At 42.8% G+C, this 19172-nt stretch overlaps 1 protein-coding gene across 1 annotated transcript in view; it reads right to left on the bottom strand.

Moving 5' to 3' along the window:
• The window catches only part of LOC138203590 (kelch-like protein 29), a 204821-nt gene that overhangs the window by 130692 nt on the left and 54957 nt on the right, over nucleotides 1-19172 (bottom strand). Inside the window, exon 3 of the mRNA XM_069158583.1 lies at nucleotides 3751-4062. Coding sequence (XP_069014684.1) covers nucleotides 3751-4023 — 273 coding nt within the window. The 5' untranslated portion in view covers nucleotides 4024-4062. The remainder of the gene's footprint in view (nucleotides 1-3750; nucleotides 4063-19172) is intronic.

Genomic DNA, 19172 nt, shown 5'->3' with positions numbered 1-19172 from the left:
CAATAAATCGGTCAGCTCTTTTAACATCAACGAGAGCTCCTGGATTTGTGCTAAATGAGGACTGGTGAAGAAAAATCCTGCACTGCGACTATTAAATATCAGGGGAGGATGGATTAAAACTTTCACATTAAGGGATTAGTCCATGCAGGAAAATCCACATGTTTCAGTGGGCAATCCGTGGGAAGATACTTTCTGAGGAATGTGTTAGTGGATAGAAAATTCCGGCTCCAGCCCAAACATAAACCCCATAAAAATCCTCACTAACACTCAATAACAGGCTGCAACATTAAAGTGCAAACGTTTAACCATAGATTTAAAAACATGGATTTTTCACCGAATCGTCCCCCAGAAGTCAATATATTTTTTAAAAGCACAATCCTTTTGTGGATCAGCGTTTGAATCTAGCACTGTGATTCAGGGGTTGAAAACAGACGATTTTTATGCTCAAGTATAAAATAAAGTAGAAAAAGCTTCATTAACACAAGTGATGCAAATTCATGATTAAGTTAAAATAACTATTAAACCTAGTAGGGCAATTTCAGCTTAGAAATGGCACCAAATAACGCCACCTTCCTCTCTTTGTGTCTACACTATGGACACACACTCGTCTTGTTTGTACAGGCATTACTGAACATTCAGTCAGTTTCTGTTCTGTGAGCACAGTACATTGGGTCTGTGCAGGACCGCCGATTAAAATGTGCCGAGTGAACAAGATGCATAAAAAAACGCAGTGTCTGCCAAGCTTTCAAGGCTAATGCTACGCTGTAGCTGCTAGTCAGCTCACACAGTTCTCTCTTTATCGCTCAGTCAGCCGCATGAAAAAAATTTGTTCGGATAACACTTATTTTCTAAATAACATTCATACACAAGCTGAGCCCAAGAACTGATACAGATAAAAAGCATGTCCGGTAGATTTTTTTGTGGGGAAATTTTTTTGTGAAATTCTAAACAATAAAAGTAAATAATGCCAATAAGGTAACCCAGTGTTTACATACAGCCAGACATCTGCTAGTCTCTGCTTGCATATAATTAACATAAGCCGCCACACCACTTGGATGGAGAAAAACAATCCGATCGTAGTGAAATGTTGGTTTATTCATTGAAGATCTGTCTTGTTAACCCAACATTAGTCTGCTTAGCTGCTACCAGGCTTGCTTAAATAAAAATAAAAAATCTATTTAATTAGTACCTGATAAATTCAGTTTTTCTACAGAAATAATACAATAGGGATCATTTGGAAGAACAACTAGCATACAAAATGAAACTAGACTTTCCACATGTCCTGTTTATCAAGCAGGAGACAGGAATTGTTTTGTTATTAATAAAAAGCATATAGCGTGTGCTGTGTCTATACAGCCGTGACTACAAGATGAAAATAAATTAAATCAATTAAATAATTAATTAATTGTCTGGCAGTGATAACTAAGTGTAGCTGTATAATAACTACAGTTCACTGTTCCGTGTGGTTAGCTTTACATTACGATGGATGATGCAGCCAGATGGTACTTCTCAACTCTCAGGATTTGCCCTACACACACCCACACATAAGCACACCTACAAGCAAGTGCCTGCACATGCACCCGGATACACAGCGACATCACACCGAGCTGGTATAAGTCCTTCCTTCATTATTAAACCTGAAGCCAACCACATGAAGAAAGGTCATTTATAACATCTAAAAAAAAAAAGAAAAAGCAAAGTAAAATAAAACAATACCGTTTCTGTTCAGATGATCTCTCCATTAATGCTTCTTTTTTTTTTTTTTTTTTTTTTACACAGAGTAGAGTGTGCAGAGGTATCACTTTCAGACACGCGCGCGCACACACACACACCTCTATAGATGTCTCGCTGCTGGACTCTGTCTCCAGTTGGGCTGCTGTGTTTATGAAGAGAGAGTCTCCAAACAGTGGAAATCAATAGAGTCTGTCAGCTTTTTAGTGTAGCCATGGACAGAGCAGAGACACAGGGACCATGGAGAGAGCGCTGCATCCGTCCATCCGACTCTTTGTGACCACCAACAGCTTTGATCGAAGATGACAGAAAGAGAGAGAGGGCATGTGAGGACAGCACGCAGCTAGGAAGGAGACAGAGAGACAGGCCCCTACGGTGTTGGCCAGTTCTGGAGGCCGCCGTTTCTTTTCCAGGCAATAATTAAAGCAGAACCGAGAATACGATGTATTTCCCTTTTTAAACAGTGCTGATCTTTACTGCCTACATCACAGGACTGTCAGAGGCGAGAGAAAGTAAATAGGTAAAAACCCGGAATAAAGATAAGCGAATGGCATTTTGGGAATGTTCTCTGTATATCTGCTGCACGCGCACACACACAAACGTATACACACACACACACACACACACACACACACACAAACACTCTCATATATACTGTGGCTTTAAACAAGTGGGCACTCACGTGCAAGGCAAAGTACCTAATTGCTGTGGCAGCCATTGAATGATGACAACGGCCACAGTGGGAGTTGGCGAGACTTTGTCTGAATGTATGTAATTATTCAGCTGCACAAAAGGAGGGGCCGACGCGGTGCCAGAGCAGATTTACAGTCTGTGGTCAGTGCATTCAGCAGAGAATCTAATGATGTGCACTTATGGGCTAAATAACCAGAGCATTGTTTACCTCTGCTCTCACAGTGCAGACCCCACCAAGACCAGGAGACACAAGAAGGTGCCAGAGCATTTGCTGAAGTTCAAATTAAAAGCAAAGGATCTGATAGTGAGGAGGAGTGTTGAGAGACGATGAATGGTATCCATGGAAGCAGAGGCAGGGGAGAGGCTGAAATGTCTAACTCCTTTTTGGTAAAGGCCCCTCTCTTCACACGCTGCTGACAGCCAGCTCGCTAGCAAATCCCAGGACGAGGGGGTGGAGAACACAAACTGTACGGATTCTGACTATACCACTCAGACATTTCCAAGCTGCAGTGTTTTCACAAACACAAATACAACACACAATCAAATGAGGAATGTATACGATCTAAGTCACTAGAGGCCTTATTAAAACAGCTTAATGACACATTTTGGATTAAATATTATGTTCACTGATAGTGCAGCTATGGGAGATATATATTCTTTTAATTTATGCCATCGATTGAGGGCTTATCTAATGATCTAGTCCATTTTGTTTATTTGCTTGTTTAAAAAAAAACTACCTCTAACCATCAGTTCTGACAGCAGCACTCATCTGAGCCACTGTCAGAGGTCATTTACATAATGAAAGAAGAAAATTACCGAGGAGGCAAAGGCAGGATAAGCCTGCCATTTGGCACAGGGAGAAAATGAAGATGGAAGGAAAATGGTTTGGCAAGAATGGGACATTGGGCAGAGAAAGTGCAGGGAGAGCAGCAACACTGTAGTAGAGGATGAAGGTAGAGAGAGAGGAGGAGGCAGAGACAGAGAGAGAGAGAGAGAGAGAGAGAGAGAGCGAGTGGAAGGAGCCTGAAGAGCTGAGACAGTTGAACCATGAAGACAGGCACACTAGTGCAGAAATGTTTGGAGACAGTAGGAGGGAGAACTGGAGGACCGAGAGAAGAAAGCTGAAAAGCTTAAAAAAAAAAAAAAGCATGGCAAAAGTTGGATATTATGTCCAGTTGGAAAGTCATCACAGATGACAAAAAGTTGACACAGTGAGAGAAAAAGGCTAGAAAGAAACTTGTCAGAGCAGGAGGAGAGACGAAGAAGTTTTCAGGATGAGTCAGAGGGAAGCAGGCGTCCCGGCATCCATTTGGACGAGGCTCTTACCTTGGCCGACGCCGTAGCCACCGATCCTGCTGCCGGGATGCCTCGCTTGACCGCTATGTCGCTGCTCGATGTTGTCACGGCAACTGTAACTGGGGTTGGGAGGAGGGAGGGGATGACTGGGAGGGGAAGAAGCCCCGGACGGTTGTTGCCATTGACAACGGCAGAGGCACAGCTATGATTGGCTCCTCCATTGTGGAGGCCAGAAGGACGGATGTCTCTCCGTTCCCAGGGTCCCCTGTAGTCCCGCTCAAAGCGGTGGTGGTGGCGTGACATCACTTCCTCTTTCTCTCAGAGGGAACAACGGGGGCAGGCCTGCATGAAATGGAGAGATAGAGGGTATAAGTCAGGTTGAAATTACTTTTTTTATGTGCGTGTAAGTCGTAATCGAGATACAGACAAAATGCCTTCTGAGAAGGAAAAAGAGTGGGGGTCATAAAGAGTGAGGCACCAAGTGTATTAAGGGGAGAACATGTTGACATGAAGGTGTAAATGCTCAAAGCATCTGCTCCCTCTGCACCTGACTGACGGGAACACACTGCGGCTCATTTGTTGCCTCTAATTCCTATTCTCCCAGTCATTAACGAGGGCTGCGACAAGAGGGAGAGAAACGAGCGCTGCTGAGCACGTCTATAAAAAACACTATCAGTGCCAAACACCATAAGGAGCAAAATTTGTTACGGGAAGCATCTAGGGCTCAACAATGAGACGTTAAAACAATATGGCAGCGGCAGACACAAACAGGTACACACTCAGTCGAGTTGTCCTGGGGGCAGCGAGGCAGTAACATGACCTTGCGGTCAAAACTCATTCATCTGAATAGATAAATACGCCTGCAATTACAGCTCATCTCATACATCTAATGGCTGGTTAATTCAATCACATTGCCCTTGAAGTGCATTTGAGGGTTCTCCCCTTTTCAAGCACACCAGGCTGTGATAGGGTAAGAGGCGACAGTGAGCTGGAATTACATCAGAATGGAGTACGGCGCTATTGTGCAGTATGAGCAGCGTATCACTCTTATATTATATCATAAATCAAAGTGGTACAGGATCTGAGTACTGAAATCCATCACTGAGGGGCTTGTAGTGCATTGTACTCCTCCTCACCAAATACGCGTTATGCTTCCCAAGCCCTTGATAACAGATAAAATAAATAAATAACAACCTCAAACCAGGTTCAGCAAGCCCCATGCAAAATCCCCTGGTCTGTAAGGAGAGAATGACAGCGGATGATAAGTCTTTATTCTGCACGCTGGGGTCTGTCACGCTGCTTCTTTGCCTCACAGAGGAGGGAACGCCTTGAAATGCCGCCTTCTCTGTGTGTGTCTCAGTGTGAGTGCACAAAAGCGGCATATACCACAACTGAATGAATGCACGTAATGTGTCGAAAGAGATGTGATGACAACACGCATGTTAAAAAAAACTCCATGAGAGTTTTTGAGCTGGCTGGAAATAAAAGGTTCTTTACAAAGCTTTGAAGCGATACGCTGTGCAGCCTGTGGTGGGAGCAGTGGCCCTACTGTAACTTCAACTGCTGTGACCATCCATTTATTTACTGGCTAAAACACTCACTCTTTCCTCCTTCGTGTCTTTCTCTTTTGTGCTCGCCGACATTCTTTTTCATCATGAATTTTATTCCTTCTCTCAACCCTCAGTTTGTTTCTTTCTCTCTCGTACAAGGTCTGCTCTGCGCAAACATAGCAAGCTGATCCGTTGCGATAGAGCCAGACGGAGCGACTAAAAGCTGTGGGACAACGCTCTCACGCTCTCATTCTCACTACCTCTCCTTAGTAACCCCTTTTAATAACCTCAAATTTTCCAATGCAATAAGCTTGCATTATCTCTAAAAAAAAAAATACGTACAGAGACAGTAACAAGGTGCTAAGCCAGTGGAACAATGGTGGGGTTAGAGCCAGGTAATATTCTCTTATCTCCTGGGCTAAACACCTCGGCTGAGAAATAAGAGGGCAATCGGAATATTCCTCCGTATAAAAAAACATGGAAAGAAAAAATGGGACATTATCTCCACAAAAGTCAGAATTGAGGCCAGAGTGTTTTTGCTTTCACAATCCTGTCCAATTTATTTTGTATCAATCCTTTTCAGATGTGAAGTGGAGACATGCCATTGTGCATCCGCTTGGCTCTCTCGTCTAGACAGTTATTTACTGAAAAACAGACTAGTGTTTTGTTTTCCAGTAAACCTTGGAGCACACGGGTGTACCTGAGAAAAAAAAAAATCCATCCACTGGATTATGCACAAAAGCTATTGAACAAAGTTTGCATGAGGTCATACAATAAATCTTTGTGGGATAACTTTCAGTGAGGCAGCAACAACCAGCACAGGGAAAAGAATGAAAAGTACAGTTACGTACACACTAGAAATCTCCTCCTTTCCTGCTCATCGCTAATTTCTCCATTTAAAAACTGAGCAAAGGTAATGAAGTAACTTGTGAAGGGCTGGATTGTGAAAATTTAATTAACCAATAACTCCTCTTACAGTCAAAGCCAAAACGGGTAGCTGGTTGGCATTGACTGGCACTGATGTGGAAACCCTGTTTAAGGTTGAGGTCAGGTTAATAAACCCACTTTAAGGCATCGGAAAGATCCTGGTCACAGTTAAAAGAAACCCACAATGACTGTTAGCAGGAGGCAAAGCATTAATTCCACAGTCAAAATCAGTCATTTATTTATGCTTTGTAACACTGTCACAGTAGGAGTGGGTGAAAGTGCCTTTTACAATGTATGAGTTTCATACAAATGTAGAGCATAATATAGTTAATTAAGAAGTGTTTATAGGTAACAGTGTTGCCGGCAGGATTTCATTTAAATTTACGCACATGATTTATGCGCTGGCTAGGTAGATGTTTTATTATTATAGTTATTTGCTATGGCCTCAATGTACTCAAAGCCATCACAGTATCACTTTTACAGCTTTACAGTGTAATTGAAGCTTGGGTGTGTACGTAAAACCCTGCTGCATCACATTTGCCGTTTACATTTGGTATGGCCTCCATAATGTAGACTGACAGGTGTGTATTTCATCTTCCCACCTTTACACGTACACTATCTGAATTTTTGTTATTGTAATGTTCTAAAACAAAAAATAAATAGAATTTCTACCAATCACTAACATCTATTTCCCAGCATGTCCTCTTTGAAATAAGAAGGCAAATCCAACAAAAACATATGCACTGGGGGCCAATTGCTCTGCAGCAGACAGTCTACGTCCAGTAGGCAGGCGAATGAGAAAGTAGACTGATTCATGTTGTTTTGCACAAAAATGAGTGACGCAACACCACCATAAAACTCCTGGCCTGTTTGCACTCTAACATTAGTGAGTGGATGCAGCCAAAAAAAATATTAGAGGATCTGCTGTTGTCACAATTTGACTTTGTGCTTACATTTTATTTTAGTATCCATTCTTCAGTGTATAAAGGATTATGGCTGCCTGTGCCAGTAATAGGTAACATAATGAGAATGTTTTTAGCGTAGCCGCTGAATTAATGCTTGTGCATTCATATGGAAATACATTATGTAAAAGCCCCTTATGCACATATTTGTACTAATTAAAAAATATGTTTTAATTATATTATATATGACCTAATGTTAATGAGTATATATATTTTTAAATGTATGTTTTGAATAGTTTTATCGCAAGTGGAGTGTAATTTATTAAGTACCAAGTCAGGGTTTCCCTGTTTTTGGACTATTTAGGTGCTGTGGTAGTTGTGGGGGGTGGTGGGCAGTTATTTGACTAAAAACTCTTTTCACGTGGTTTCAGACTATGACTATATTTATTTTAGAAATGCACTATCAACCTTAAAAATAATAATCTCCTGGCATAACCAAGTTTATAGTGAAGTCATAGTGGCTCAGGTGCTGTGAAAAAACACTTGGGTGCTGCACTTAAGTGTTTTAATGGCAGGGAAAACCCTGTTAGTGCTACTATATTTCCATTATTATGACAGGTGATAGTGCCATTAAGGAGTTTGAGCATGCATGTGTTAAAAGGTTTAGGAGCAGTGTGGCGCTAGTAAGATGCAGAGACGGTTTCTAATTTTGGACCGAAACAAGCTTTTCAGAGTGTGATTGCATGTTATCTTGTGTAACACAGTGCATCTCACAGGAATAGAACATCAAGTCAGGAGTGGAACAGTCGGAGATGTAACTCTTGGATAAAAAGATTCTGCTATGATGGTATAATCTAAATATTTAAATAAACTCTCAATGTTTCCTCCTGGCCTGGTTCACTATAAATGATACAAGTCAGATCTGGAACTTGGGATATGGTAACACAGTCAGTATGACATGAATCCAGTCCTGCTTTTGATTTACAACACTGCTCACAATGGTCACCTACATACAGAGTGACATCATTATGGTCTCTCATTATATAATGTTACATCTCGCAACAAGATGCCACTGAACTCCTCATTTCCTTTCTTCATTTGACACTGAATGTAAACATGAAATGCTTTAAGTACCTCTCACAAATGCCAAATGCTGTTGTTTCTGTGTAGACAAGGCTCTCAAATGACCATGTTTCACATTCTATCACTCACTTTCCAAAGTGGCATTTACAGAATCTTGGCTCCACTTTTTAATATGTGCACTATCCTCGAAGTGAATTCCTGTCATCCTTGCACTATGCATGCAAGTGTGTGCCGTGCAACTGGAGGCTGGTAACTGATCCCTGTAGAATGGGTGTCACCGAGACAAATCCCACTACATTTATGGTCCTTGGTGAACAGAAGGATTTAGGCGACTAATTACAGAGACTTAAATTCCCTTCACAGCTACTTTTCTGCAACTCCTTTTAAAGTGTGTGTGTGTGTGTGTGTGTGTGTGTGTGTGTGTGTGTGTGTGTGTGTGTGTGTGTGATGAACTCGCATCATTTGAGGCCTGAGAGTGTGTGCTGTGGTAAGTATGAGAAGGTGTTAAAAGAAATCTCGCTCTAAGAAGTGCCCGCGGAAACCAACACCCACCACACCTGTGAACTGTGCCAGACCAGATAAACACTTAAATACGTCACATCTCCAATGACACTTCGCTTCGCGCTGCACCGCTCTGGGGAGATGGTGCCAATGAAGATCAGCCCATTTTCTTTCACATCCAATGAAGTCACTGTCAGCCCCGGACCAGACAAAGAATGGTCTTTCAGAGAGGAGACCATAACCTTTGCTGCAAGGCTCACATGTTAAGTCAATCTAACAGCTTTTAAATTTTTGAGGATATAATGAAAACATTTCAGTCATAGCCTACAGCAATTAACAAGGCTCTTCAGCTCCTGCAATCCTGTCAGCATATTAATAATCTTACCTGAAGGTATCAGCATTTCCCACGCCAAATGCTATTTTCTGACTCCTACTGAAAGTAACAGCTGATGAATGAGAATTCTTCTCCGAGAGATGAAAAACTAAACAAATGATTATAATTACTAATCCTCCGAAAGCCCAAATAGTAACAAAAAAGGCTCTGGTTTCCAACATGAGTAGAGAAGCCGAGGTAGAAAGTGAGAGATACTATGTCAGCAATCAAACCTAATGAGCTGACTGACTGGCATTCTCCATTGTGTTGTCAGTCACGTCAGGAGTTTAAAGCCGTCAGCTGCAGTGGAGGCAGAGTGTGTCGGTCGCTGGGCGGTTTTGTCTCCTGTTTCAACAACAAAAAAATAAAAAAGGCTACACTAGCACTGCTGAATCCAAATTCCACCTAGCATACGATGTTCCTAATGCATGTGCAACGGACACAGAAAAGTGAGAGTGTGGGTATTTACATACACAAGAAATGCAGTAAAGGAGTGGAAGGAGAGGGGTATGTATGTGTGTGGGCATACACTCGTGTCTGCATGTGTGCAAGGCCAATTGTGGCTGACATCATCGTGACCTCAGCGCTATCACCATGGTGATGACCTGCATGTGTCTGTGTGAGTTGTAACACCACACAGTGCAAATCAGGAGTCTTTGATAATTTTCGAGCATTGACGCGGTGATGAGCCGAAGTAAAAAGTTGTCTGGCAGGTGGGAACGTGCGACACACACCCTTTAGGATAGCATCTGTCACTCCGAGGCAACACACCGCATGTTGGGTGTGTGTGACAGAGCCGAGTTAACAAAGCCATGTGGGAATATGCAGGGACTCGCAGATAGACGTGAGGAAAGAGGGAGTGGAACAGATGGACAGAACGTGGCGGCGACGGAGAGACAGCCAGCAGTGTGAGCGAGCAAACGCGCAAGCAAATGAGATCGAACGAAACTGGAGGGTGTGTGTGCAGCCTGAAATAGAGAGAAGGGTGTTAAGGTTGGGATCAGGGTGGAGTGGGGCGGGCTGTGTGTCAAACTTCTGTTCTGGGGTGTGATGTTTGCTTTGCTGGCACATTTTGCCCTGTGTTTAATACCCCCAGCAGTTCCTCCTGCTACGGATACTCCCCCAGAGGAAGGTCTCCATTTCCAATCTGTAGTAGTGTTTACTTCTATTGACCCAGTGACAGCCTGGCTTTCACCATGCTCACACACACACACACACACACACACACACACACACACACACACACGGACAGACAGACAGACAGACAGACAGACAGACAGACAGACAGACAGACAGAAACAGACACCTGCTACAGTCACAGCTCTGTGCTAATGATCAATTCGTCCATCAGCATGTCTGGATGGTACAAATGAGGGCCGGGTATAGTAGGTATGCTGTAACCTTAGGAGGACAAGATATTGCTGTAAATGAGCGGCCCAGTGGGAGACACGTACACACACACACGCACACGCACACACACACACACACACACACACACACACACACAGAAACTGTCACAGGTGTGTGCACTTTGCTCACACACACACACAAGTAAATGTGCTGACAGTTCCTCCAGGACAACAGAGGTATTCACCCTGATATTTAAATAATGGGAGAGACTGTTGGTACAGGAATAGCCCAGAGCGAAGCAAGCCACAGTCTCAGGCCTTTTAAATTGTCCTTCCAAGCTCGAGTCCGCACAGCGCAAGACGCACCGGATGATGAAGACGCTATCTCAATTTGGATGGTGCATGTTTCAATGACACACACACACACACACACACACACACACACACACACACATCTGGGCATACCAAAAATACGTGTCATTAATTAAGCAATGTACTGGAAGAGTAAATTCTCCATTTGGAGACTTTTTTCTTTCCAGCAGTTTTTGTGTTCATTTCCTCTCACTTTTATAAAAGTACTGATTGATGAAGCAAACTGAACTGTCAGCGAAGAAACAGGCCTTCCTGGGTATTTTTAACTTTCCTTCTTAAGGACGTGATACAGGAGAAACATAATTGATGTTCAAGAAGAAAAAAAAACCAAGAACAACAGAGCAGAAGTGAGAGGAAAGGCAAACAGGAAAGGAAAAAAATGAACTTTGGTGTCTATCATGCGCTCAAGCACTGTTTGTGTGTGTGTGCGTGTGCGTGCGCGTGCACGTGCGTGCGCAGGTGAGTTGTGGGGTGTTGCAGATAGGAAGAGAAAGGGTAACCCTCAGGGATAAAGAAGCAAAGATAAATGCAGCTACCTGCTGGCATGGAAACCAACAAGCCTATTGTTGGAATTGATTCTCTGCATTAGGAGGCTGAATTAATCCCAGCGGTTTGAGGGGAATTAGTACTTCGCTGCTATTCGTCCACCTCATTAGTGGTTTGAGAGGAATCCGTAGACACCGCGGAGTGAGGAGGGTATCATAAAAATGTAGTGCCTCTGAAAAAGAGGACCCACCAGTTTAGGCACCATTGAAATCAAAAATAGCTTCCGTTTTACCAGATTAGAAGATTGTGGGCTGGTTTTACTTAAACAACTACTGCAACAGGACAGCTGGGGAGTGTTTGACACGCAGATAAACCCGAAACCACGAGGTAATCACCAGCCATTCTGAGCAGACCTAATCTGAATCCAGTACCTCACATTCCCTTATCTCATCTGCCTATTAGGATTTCCACAGAGGTTCAGAGATGATAGTGAGAAATGGCACTTCTGTACATTAATCTGACACTTTGATGGATGAAACACTGGTGGGTGACATGCGCACACTGCCTAATTTTGAGACAGACACTTCCTGATCATCTCCTCTTTGATAAAGCATGCAAGCAAAGGCCAAATCATTCAAAGTGGATAAAAAAAAGGGATCAAGTGTATTAGGTAGACAGAGAAGAGAAATAAAACGGAACTGAGGCTAAGGGTTATTTTTCCTTAAGATTTAGAAATATTGCATATACCTGTACCACTGACAGCCTCAGCGTGCATCAGCACAATTCTTTTAGCAGCGCATTAATAAGTAAAACTTTGGTCCAATCTGGAAAAAAATAAATGCAGTTGCGTGCGTGTGCGTGCGTGCGTGCTTCATGCGTGTTTCTGTGGGGGATAGGACATGATGCAAGGGTTTCCAAGCTGCTTGTTTGTAGTTTGAACACACGGGGTCTGTTTTTACTTTTGCATGATGAAAACAGCATGGGCCAGAGTTTTCTCTCTGCAAAATGTCAGCTCTCACCGGCGCCCGTGCAGACAAGAATGGCCGAGGCGTTATAAAATATTGCAATGACCGAGTTCGAAACACGCTGCCAGTGTTTGTCCATCAGTATCGCGGGCATGTGATTAGCCTGAGGAACAAAGGGGAACTGCTACCTCCACCACTGCACGCTGCTGCTCATTTAATTAAAACACTGACTTTCAACAAAACACCACATTATCACAACGGCAAGACACAAAGCTGGAGAAAAACCCTGAGGCTAGCGTGCGCACTTTCCCATCCAGCCTTTCTAAATGTTTTTTTTTTTTCTTCTTTGGGGTGTGGGAGCAGCAAATTTCCAGATGCCAATCACGCAGCGTCTTTGTGCTTGTGTTTATGTGCATGCGTGTGTATGTTTTTGTGCGTATTCTCTGTGGCCCATGGCAGCTGTCGCCTTTTCTCTCTCTGCTGCATCCTTTTGCAAATCTCTCTGTTCTCCAAACAAAAACCAACAACAGCATCAAAACAAACAGCTTTCACTGCACGGATACACACATATATGCACACAAAAACACACATAGCAGTCGGAAGAGAAGAAAAAAAACAAAAAAAAACCTGACTTATCATATAGGCTCCTGCATTATGGGAACTACTGTAACGCGCATGTGGCCTTGTGCATGAGTATGTGTGTCGCTTGGCTTTGGTAGCGGGACACAAGGCAAGTGAAAGAATAGTGACTTAATTATCTAAATGGCTGCAGCGGAGATTACTGAGGGCAGTGAGCATCCATCTCTTTCAACACCACCAGCTTAGACTGCACGGCCAAGGAGGAGAGATCAAGAGATACAGACATCAATAGGAGAGACAGACCAGCAATGAGGGAGTGAAAAAAGAGACCAGGAGAATTGAGCAAGGGCAAGAGATAGGAGACAATGTGGACGGGAGCGGGAGGAGTGGCTACAGTGACAGTGATTTACAACGGAGAAGTTTGCGAGCTGACTGGCCGTGTGGAAATGTGGTTGCATCCTCAGCTACAGAGAGTCCGCCGGCAGCACGGATCACGACATCACCTCTGTCGCCATGGAGATGCCCCGCATCTTCGATTTGTTCTTCCTGTAATTACCATAGAGCTGCTGCAGGGCTGGATTGTATCCTGACCCCGCCACCACGAAGCAACAAAGGCTCCACATTTTGGTCTTTCCCTCACTTACATTAGCGCGCATTATTGACTTCGGCATGGCCAAGCGGTTACCGAGGTCATCCTCAGAGTGGAGGGCCTCAGGTTTGATCCTCCTCGTATGCACAGTGTTCCCCAGAACAAAATGTTTAACCCTTTCCTGCTCCAGAGGACCACACTCCTACTGATTGACCCTGCACCAAACAACAGAGGGTGGGGGATTTTCATCTACAGGCAGAATACTAAATTGAATATTAAAAAAAAGTAATCTGTGAGCATGCATTGTGCAATACAAAAAGGCAATTTAACAAAGAACAAAACTCCACCACCACCACCCAAAACACCACGTTCCTTAGAAGAAATGTATTAAATGCCTTCATTAAAATGTTCCTGTTAAGGCGACATTTTAGAAGGAATGAGTAGGAAATGACAACTTCTGCAGTCAAGACTTCCCTTGTTAGGACTTTAGGCCCTGACAGCAGGGACAGTGGCAAGGAAAGTATGATTATGACTGGAAAGCTCAGTGGTTTGAATCCACAGACTGTCAATGGAAACATAAAATGAACAACTAACACCCTCTGTGTTCAACAACTACTGTCAATGAGCCACTGAACATAAACTGTTCAAAAACTTCCTAACTCACACCGAACTGTCTCTACCAGAAAATCTCTCCCTGCTTGGACCTATCCTAGTTCAACGCCAGTCATTTATTGGGTGATTTCAGGCAATTTGAGCCCAAGTCCCCCAGCTGAGGGATGGTCTGTCTGTACACTGCCTGCCTCCAGTGACACCCTCGACAGCATTAACAACCTGATTGTACTATCCAGCTACCTGGTGAGAACACGTTAAACTCTGAGGGAATGGAAAAAAGTAAACACTGAGTCGCCGCTGAGTCTGGAAAACCACAAAAAAAAATTTAAAAAAAAATCAGCAAACTCAAATGAGTAGTCATTTCAAAGACAACAATGTTGATTTATCATGCATATAATTACACATTAATTTGATGTTAATAAGTGGTCATGTTTTTCCCCTGAGAGATGGCATATAAAGGAAATGCACCGGCTTCACCAACACTGTGAATACATGCAGAGAATGCTGTTCAGAAACAGGTCAGATTAGTCAGTTGTTTTGTGTACTTAGCTGGATAAAAAGGGCCTTTTATAGATTGAAGTGCAAGGAACCATACACGGAAATATCTAATAAATCAGAGGTTGATGTTTCCTTCTTCGAGACTCAATTACATTAAAGCTGAAACAAAATCGAGTTCAGATGTGCTGAGCACCAATTTCCCAACTCAGTCAGCTCCAATAGTTTCTATGATGGTTAATGACAGAGCTTTGGGCCAGGCAATCTTTACCGCCAAGTTTGCTGAATCTCTTCATTGTTCTTTCCTACTAAACCAATGCAGACGTACATTTATTTTCCCCAACATTATCTCTACCCCAGGTACAATGCACACACAGGACAGCGCTCCCTCCCTGATTAGGCCAGGCCATCTGCTTGAGTCCCCTGTCACCCCTGACGGCTGCTGCCTGTCCAGACCGGCTCCTGGCGACCCAGAAATCCCCCAGTGTGATCCAACAGCATATTAATCTCCTGAAATCTCAACCTTTTTCAAAGGGCAGACACCACAGTAACCTCAGTGCAGTTGTTCAGGCAATCATCATCTCACCCTCTCAAATACATGATTCTTTTACTTCTGTCTTAGATGACACGAAGGGAAGCGAGTATTTTCATTTCTCCTCCTACGTCTCTCTCTCTGTCCACTTATCTTATGTCTCTAGGTGCTTTCTCTAAAAGCCATTCTCTGTCTCTGTACGTCATTTCATATCTGTATGAACACAGTGGCCTTTCAGAGCGCGCAGTGAGTGGCGCCACAGCCTGGTCTGGCCCAGAGGAGCGGTTGGAGCGGTATAGATTAATGGCCTAGGAGACAGCCGAGGCAAGTGGAATGAACAAATAGAGAGAGCACAGAAATGACCATAAAGAAAACAGGAGAAAGAGAGGTAAAGATAAGGAGAATGAAGTGTACACTAAACTGTAGAAGAGGTACCAACTTTGTCACAGAACAGTTTTATACCCCTGTCACACTGATGGCAAATTAAATCTGAATCGGTCGATGTGTAACATCCAACATGGATTTGTGACCGTCCTCCTACCAAGAGATCAGACACTGGCCATATTTAATTAACAGCCATCTCTATTAGGAATATAAACTTCAAGTAATTTACTATGGTTGAAATTACATTTATGAACATTTACTTTCTACTCCATGAGTCTGAAAAAATGACAAAGGGAGAAAGTTAGAAAAGATGTCCATCAAAGCCAACAGCACACGCTTCTATCATATGCGAATCTGCAACCAAATCCACTGCATATATCTGGATACATTTACAATTGTGGTGATGTTATAATTGAACAGTTTACAGTTCTCCCCTCTGAAACCCCAGTCTGCAGTGGTCCACAGTGTTGTACTGGCCATCAGACATACCAGAACAAATCCCAGTGGGCTGCCACATCCAATCCAAAAAGTCTTTACTGTCCTGTCTGTCTCTTTACCTTCCCTCTCTGTGTGCCTGTCATTTAGGGTGTGCATGAGAGCGTGCTGCAGGCAGTCCAGTCCCAGCAGATAAGTCAAAGGGTGAATTTCTTTCCCAATGCACCTCTGGTGCTTCATAACAACTGCTTGCTGTATTAAGTTTGAGCAAGTACATGTGTATCCCAGAGGATTGCTGGTATCTGTGAATGTGGAATGTCATATGAAGTCAATGTATTTCTAGAACTGGCTGTTTTGTCCCTGTTGAACTTTACAACTATCTTCTAGATTCTATGATTTCTGGCATTTTGCATGCCAAATATACTACCTTGCAATGAAAGTTTGGCAATTTTTCCAAAATTTGGCAATTGCTGTGGCCCACGCTTCACTGCTCTGCCAAATTTTGTGAAAATTAGGGCGGTAGTTTTTCCAATACAGAGAGTCATGGCATTTGGCTGCCTAATGGTGTAACTATATTACTCACTCTCTCAAGTGACAGACATTCCTATGAATAGGAATGTCAAGTCCATCCATTTTTTCCAGATATTTCACACATAAACACAAATGACAACTTTATAGGGGCAACAAGAAATTTAGGACAAAACCAAACTCATTAGTATCCCCTGGAAACCATGAATATCTACAAAATTTATGACAATTAAATAGTAGTAGTGGATTAAAGCGGTGAACCTGCTGTTCATCCCATGTACTGACATACTGACATTAACATAAGAGTCACGCCACTTGTGTGGCTAAACAATATAACCTATATTGGCAAAAGGCAATTTGAAGATATTAGCTTAGACTTGATGATGGGCATTTTTTAAGTTTTTTGACATTTGTTTTAATCAAAGAATTATTAAATAATACTGCCATCGGCTGCAGTCCTAAATGTGAGTTCAGCATTCTGTAAAGCCCATCAATTACATGGCCCAACAGTATAACAGTGGTACTGGAGGATGTATGTGTAGCCTTATTTCTGAATTCTCCTTGAGCAGAATTTCAAATGTGCCGCAAACCTGTAGTGCCTGCATTTTTTTGCCTTTAATTATTTGAATAAATGAAATGTGCTGCAGCTACAGCAGATAAAATTACAGCTGAAATTTTTTTTTGTTTCTTTCTTTGTCTCTTATTTTCACTTTCCTCTGTCTTCCAAACCCATGCCTCAGCTGTACTCTCACACACAATCAGCCACAAGAGTCCAGGGCCAAATAGATGAGAGAGAGAGAAAGAGGGAAATAGAGAGACGGGGGAGTGGTGGAGGTTGTTGGGCAACATCAGGGATAAGGGAAGTGAAGTGAGAGATAACAAAGAAGCAGAGAAAGGGGAGAAGAAGAAGCGAAGGAGGAGAAACAGCAACGGCGGAGAGGGAAAATTAGAAAGCCTAGGGAGATGGAGAAATGGTGGAAGAAACACACACACACACACACACACACACACACACACACACACACACACACACACACACACACACACACACACACACACACACACATGTTCTTTAATCAATAAGGTGGGAATGTGGCCCCATGGTAAATCACTTTCCTGGCAATAACGGAGAGCAGCCACTATCCCTCTTTTTAATATGTTGCCAGAGTGTCAGTGGTTGATACACGGCAATATATAGCACGGAAGAAAGGAGAGAAGATAGACAGTGTGTGTGTGTGTGTGTGTGTGTGTGTGTGTGTGTTTTGTGATGGATAGGTCTGGACAGTTGCTCTGCACTCAGATAAAGGAGGGGAATCATGATTAGGTTGGGTAAAGTGTCCATGCTGGCCTACACACACACAACACACACAACACACAAAGAGAGAAAAGCCTTGGCTGGAGAATCCGTCCTCTCTCTCCCATAACCCTCCTTATCGTATGTCCTTTCACATGAGCTCTCAATGCATCAAAAGTTGCCATCCACAGAACAAGGATCTACTATAATATGAGGGTCAAAAAAAAATTTCATTACCAGGGGAAAAATGATCACTCTCCTCTTCTGGTCACACCGATTTAGGGGGATATTGAAGGCCGGCAACTTTTTCCACCGAGGCCTTTACGAATGTGTCTGCCTGTCACCGTCCAGAGAGCCACCAGATTACACAATGCCCTGGCAGGTTGACCTTCACTTAACTATCTGACCGCAGGGCACATCGTTCACCATGTTTTTTTATTGACTTGATTCCATCTCGCTCAATCTCATCTTGGCCCGCTCTGTTTGAGACCATTCGGCAAATGTTGTTACCGTAAACGAGAGCGGCTTCGCAATTGACTCGAGTCCCCTTTAAAGTGGTGCTAAATAAGTAATGGGGCGTCTCATCTGCTTTGGCTAGCCAGTAGCTGGATGGGTTACAGTAAAGGGAGATTAATGGATGGGCAAATGGAGATAAATGTATGAGCTAAATGGAAGCGCCCGGCCAGCCTGAGATGAGACCCGGTGACATGTAGCATCGATGTACGACTGGACAACTGTCAAAGTGGACATCGATTCTCAGTAAGGTGCAGCAGCACACAGGTAGACGGAGCATCATTTTACCAACAATCACAGACCCATTTTAAATGTCTCACAAATGCCATTGTATCAGCAAAATCTGAGCCCGAATACAATTTGTAGAAGTGACAATAAAATGAGTAATGTCCTATCTGCAGGCACAGTTTTTCCAAACGAAATGTCCTGCTGCTGCCGGGAGCTAAAACGTAGAAGATCTGAAATTCAACACCCAAGATTCGGCTACAGTTTCACGCTCTGTGCAAACTAATGAGAAACACTGTGCATGTTACTTCCAAGCTTGCAAGCTAAACCCAGGTATCCACGACACCAAAAAAATAACACATCACCCCTTTGGATTAGTCATGAACAAACAGCTTAATATACTCTTTAAAAACGCTCCATGACAATTACAATAGTAGCCAGAAATACAACTGAAGCTGAAATAATTAGGAGATTAATCAATTAGCTTAAAGATATTCAATTCATGCTCAACTATTTTCAAAGATTTTTTTTTTTTTTTAATTTTTTTTTTTTTTTAACATATTGCTCTTTTTCTGCTTTATATGTATTAGTATAATGACTGGTAGATGCTGTTGTCACATCTTGAGAATTTAATTGCTCAGTTGACTGATATGTTTCTGTGTATATAACATTAAAAAAAAACTTCAACCTTTGAACATTGACCCCCAATTCACTCATTATTTCAGTCATCTTTCAAGGATTAAAAGCAAACATTCACT

The sequence above is a fragment of the Embiotoca jacksoni genome, unplaced genomic scaffold (assembly GCF_022577435.1).
Source record: "Embiotoca jacksoni isolate LCO1_2020_lvr unplaced genomic scaffold, fEmbJac1.0.p SCAF_23, whole genome shotgun sequence".
Taxonomy (NCBI): Eukaryota; Metazoa; Chordata; class Actinopteri; family Embiotocidae; genus Embiotoca; species Embiotoca jacksoni.
Note: the sequence above shows the minus strand (reverse complement) of the source record. Positions and strands in the feature narration are given on the sequence as shown.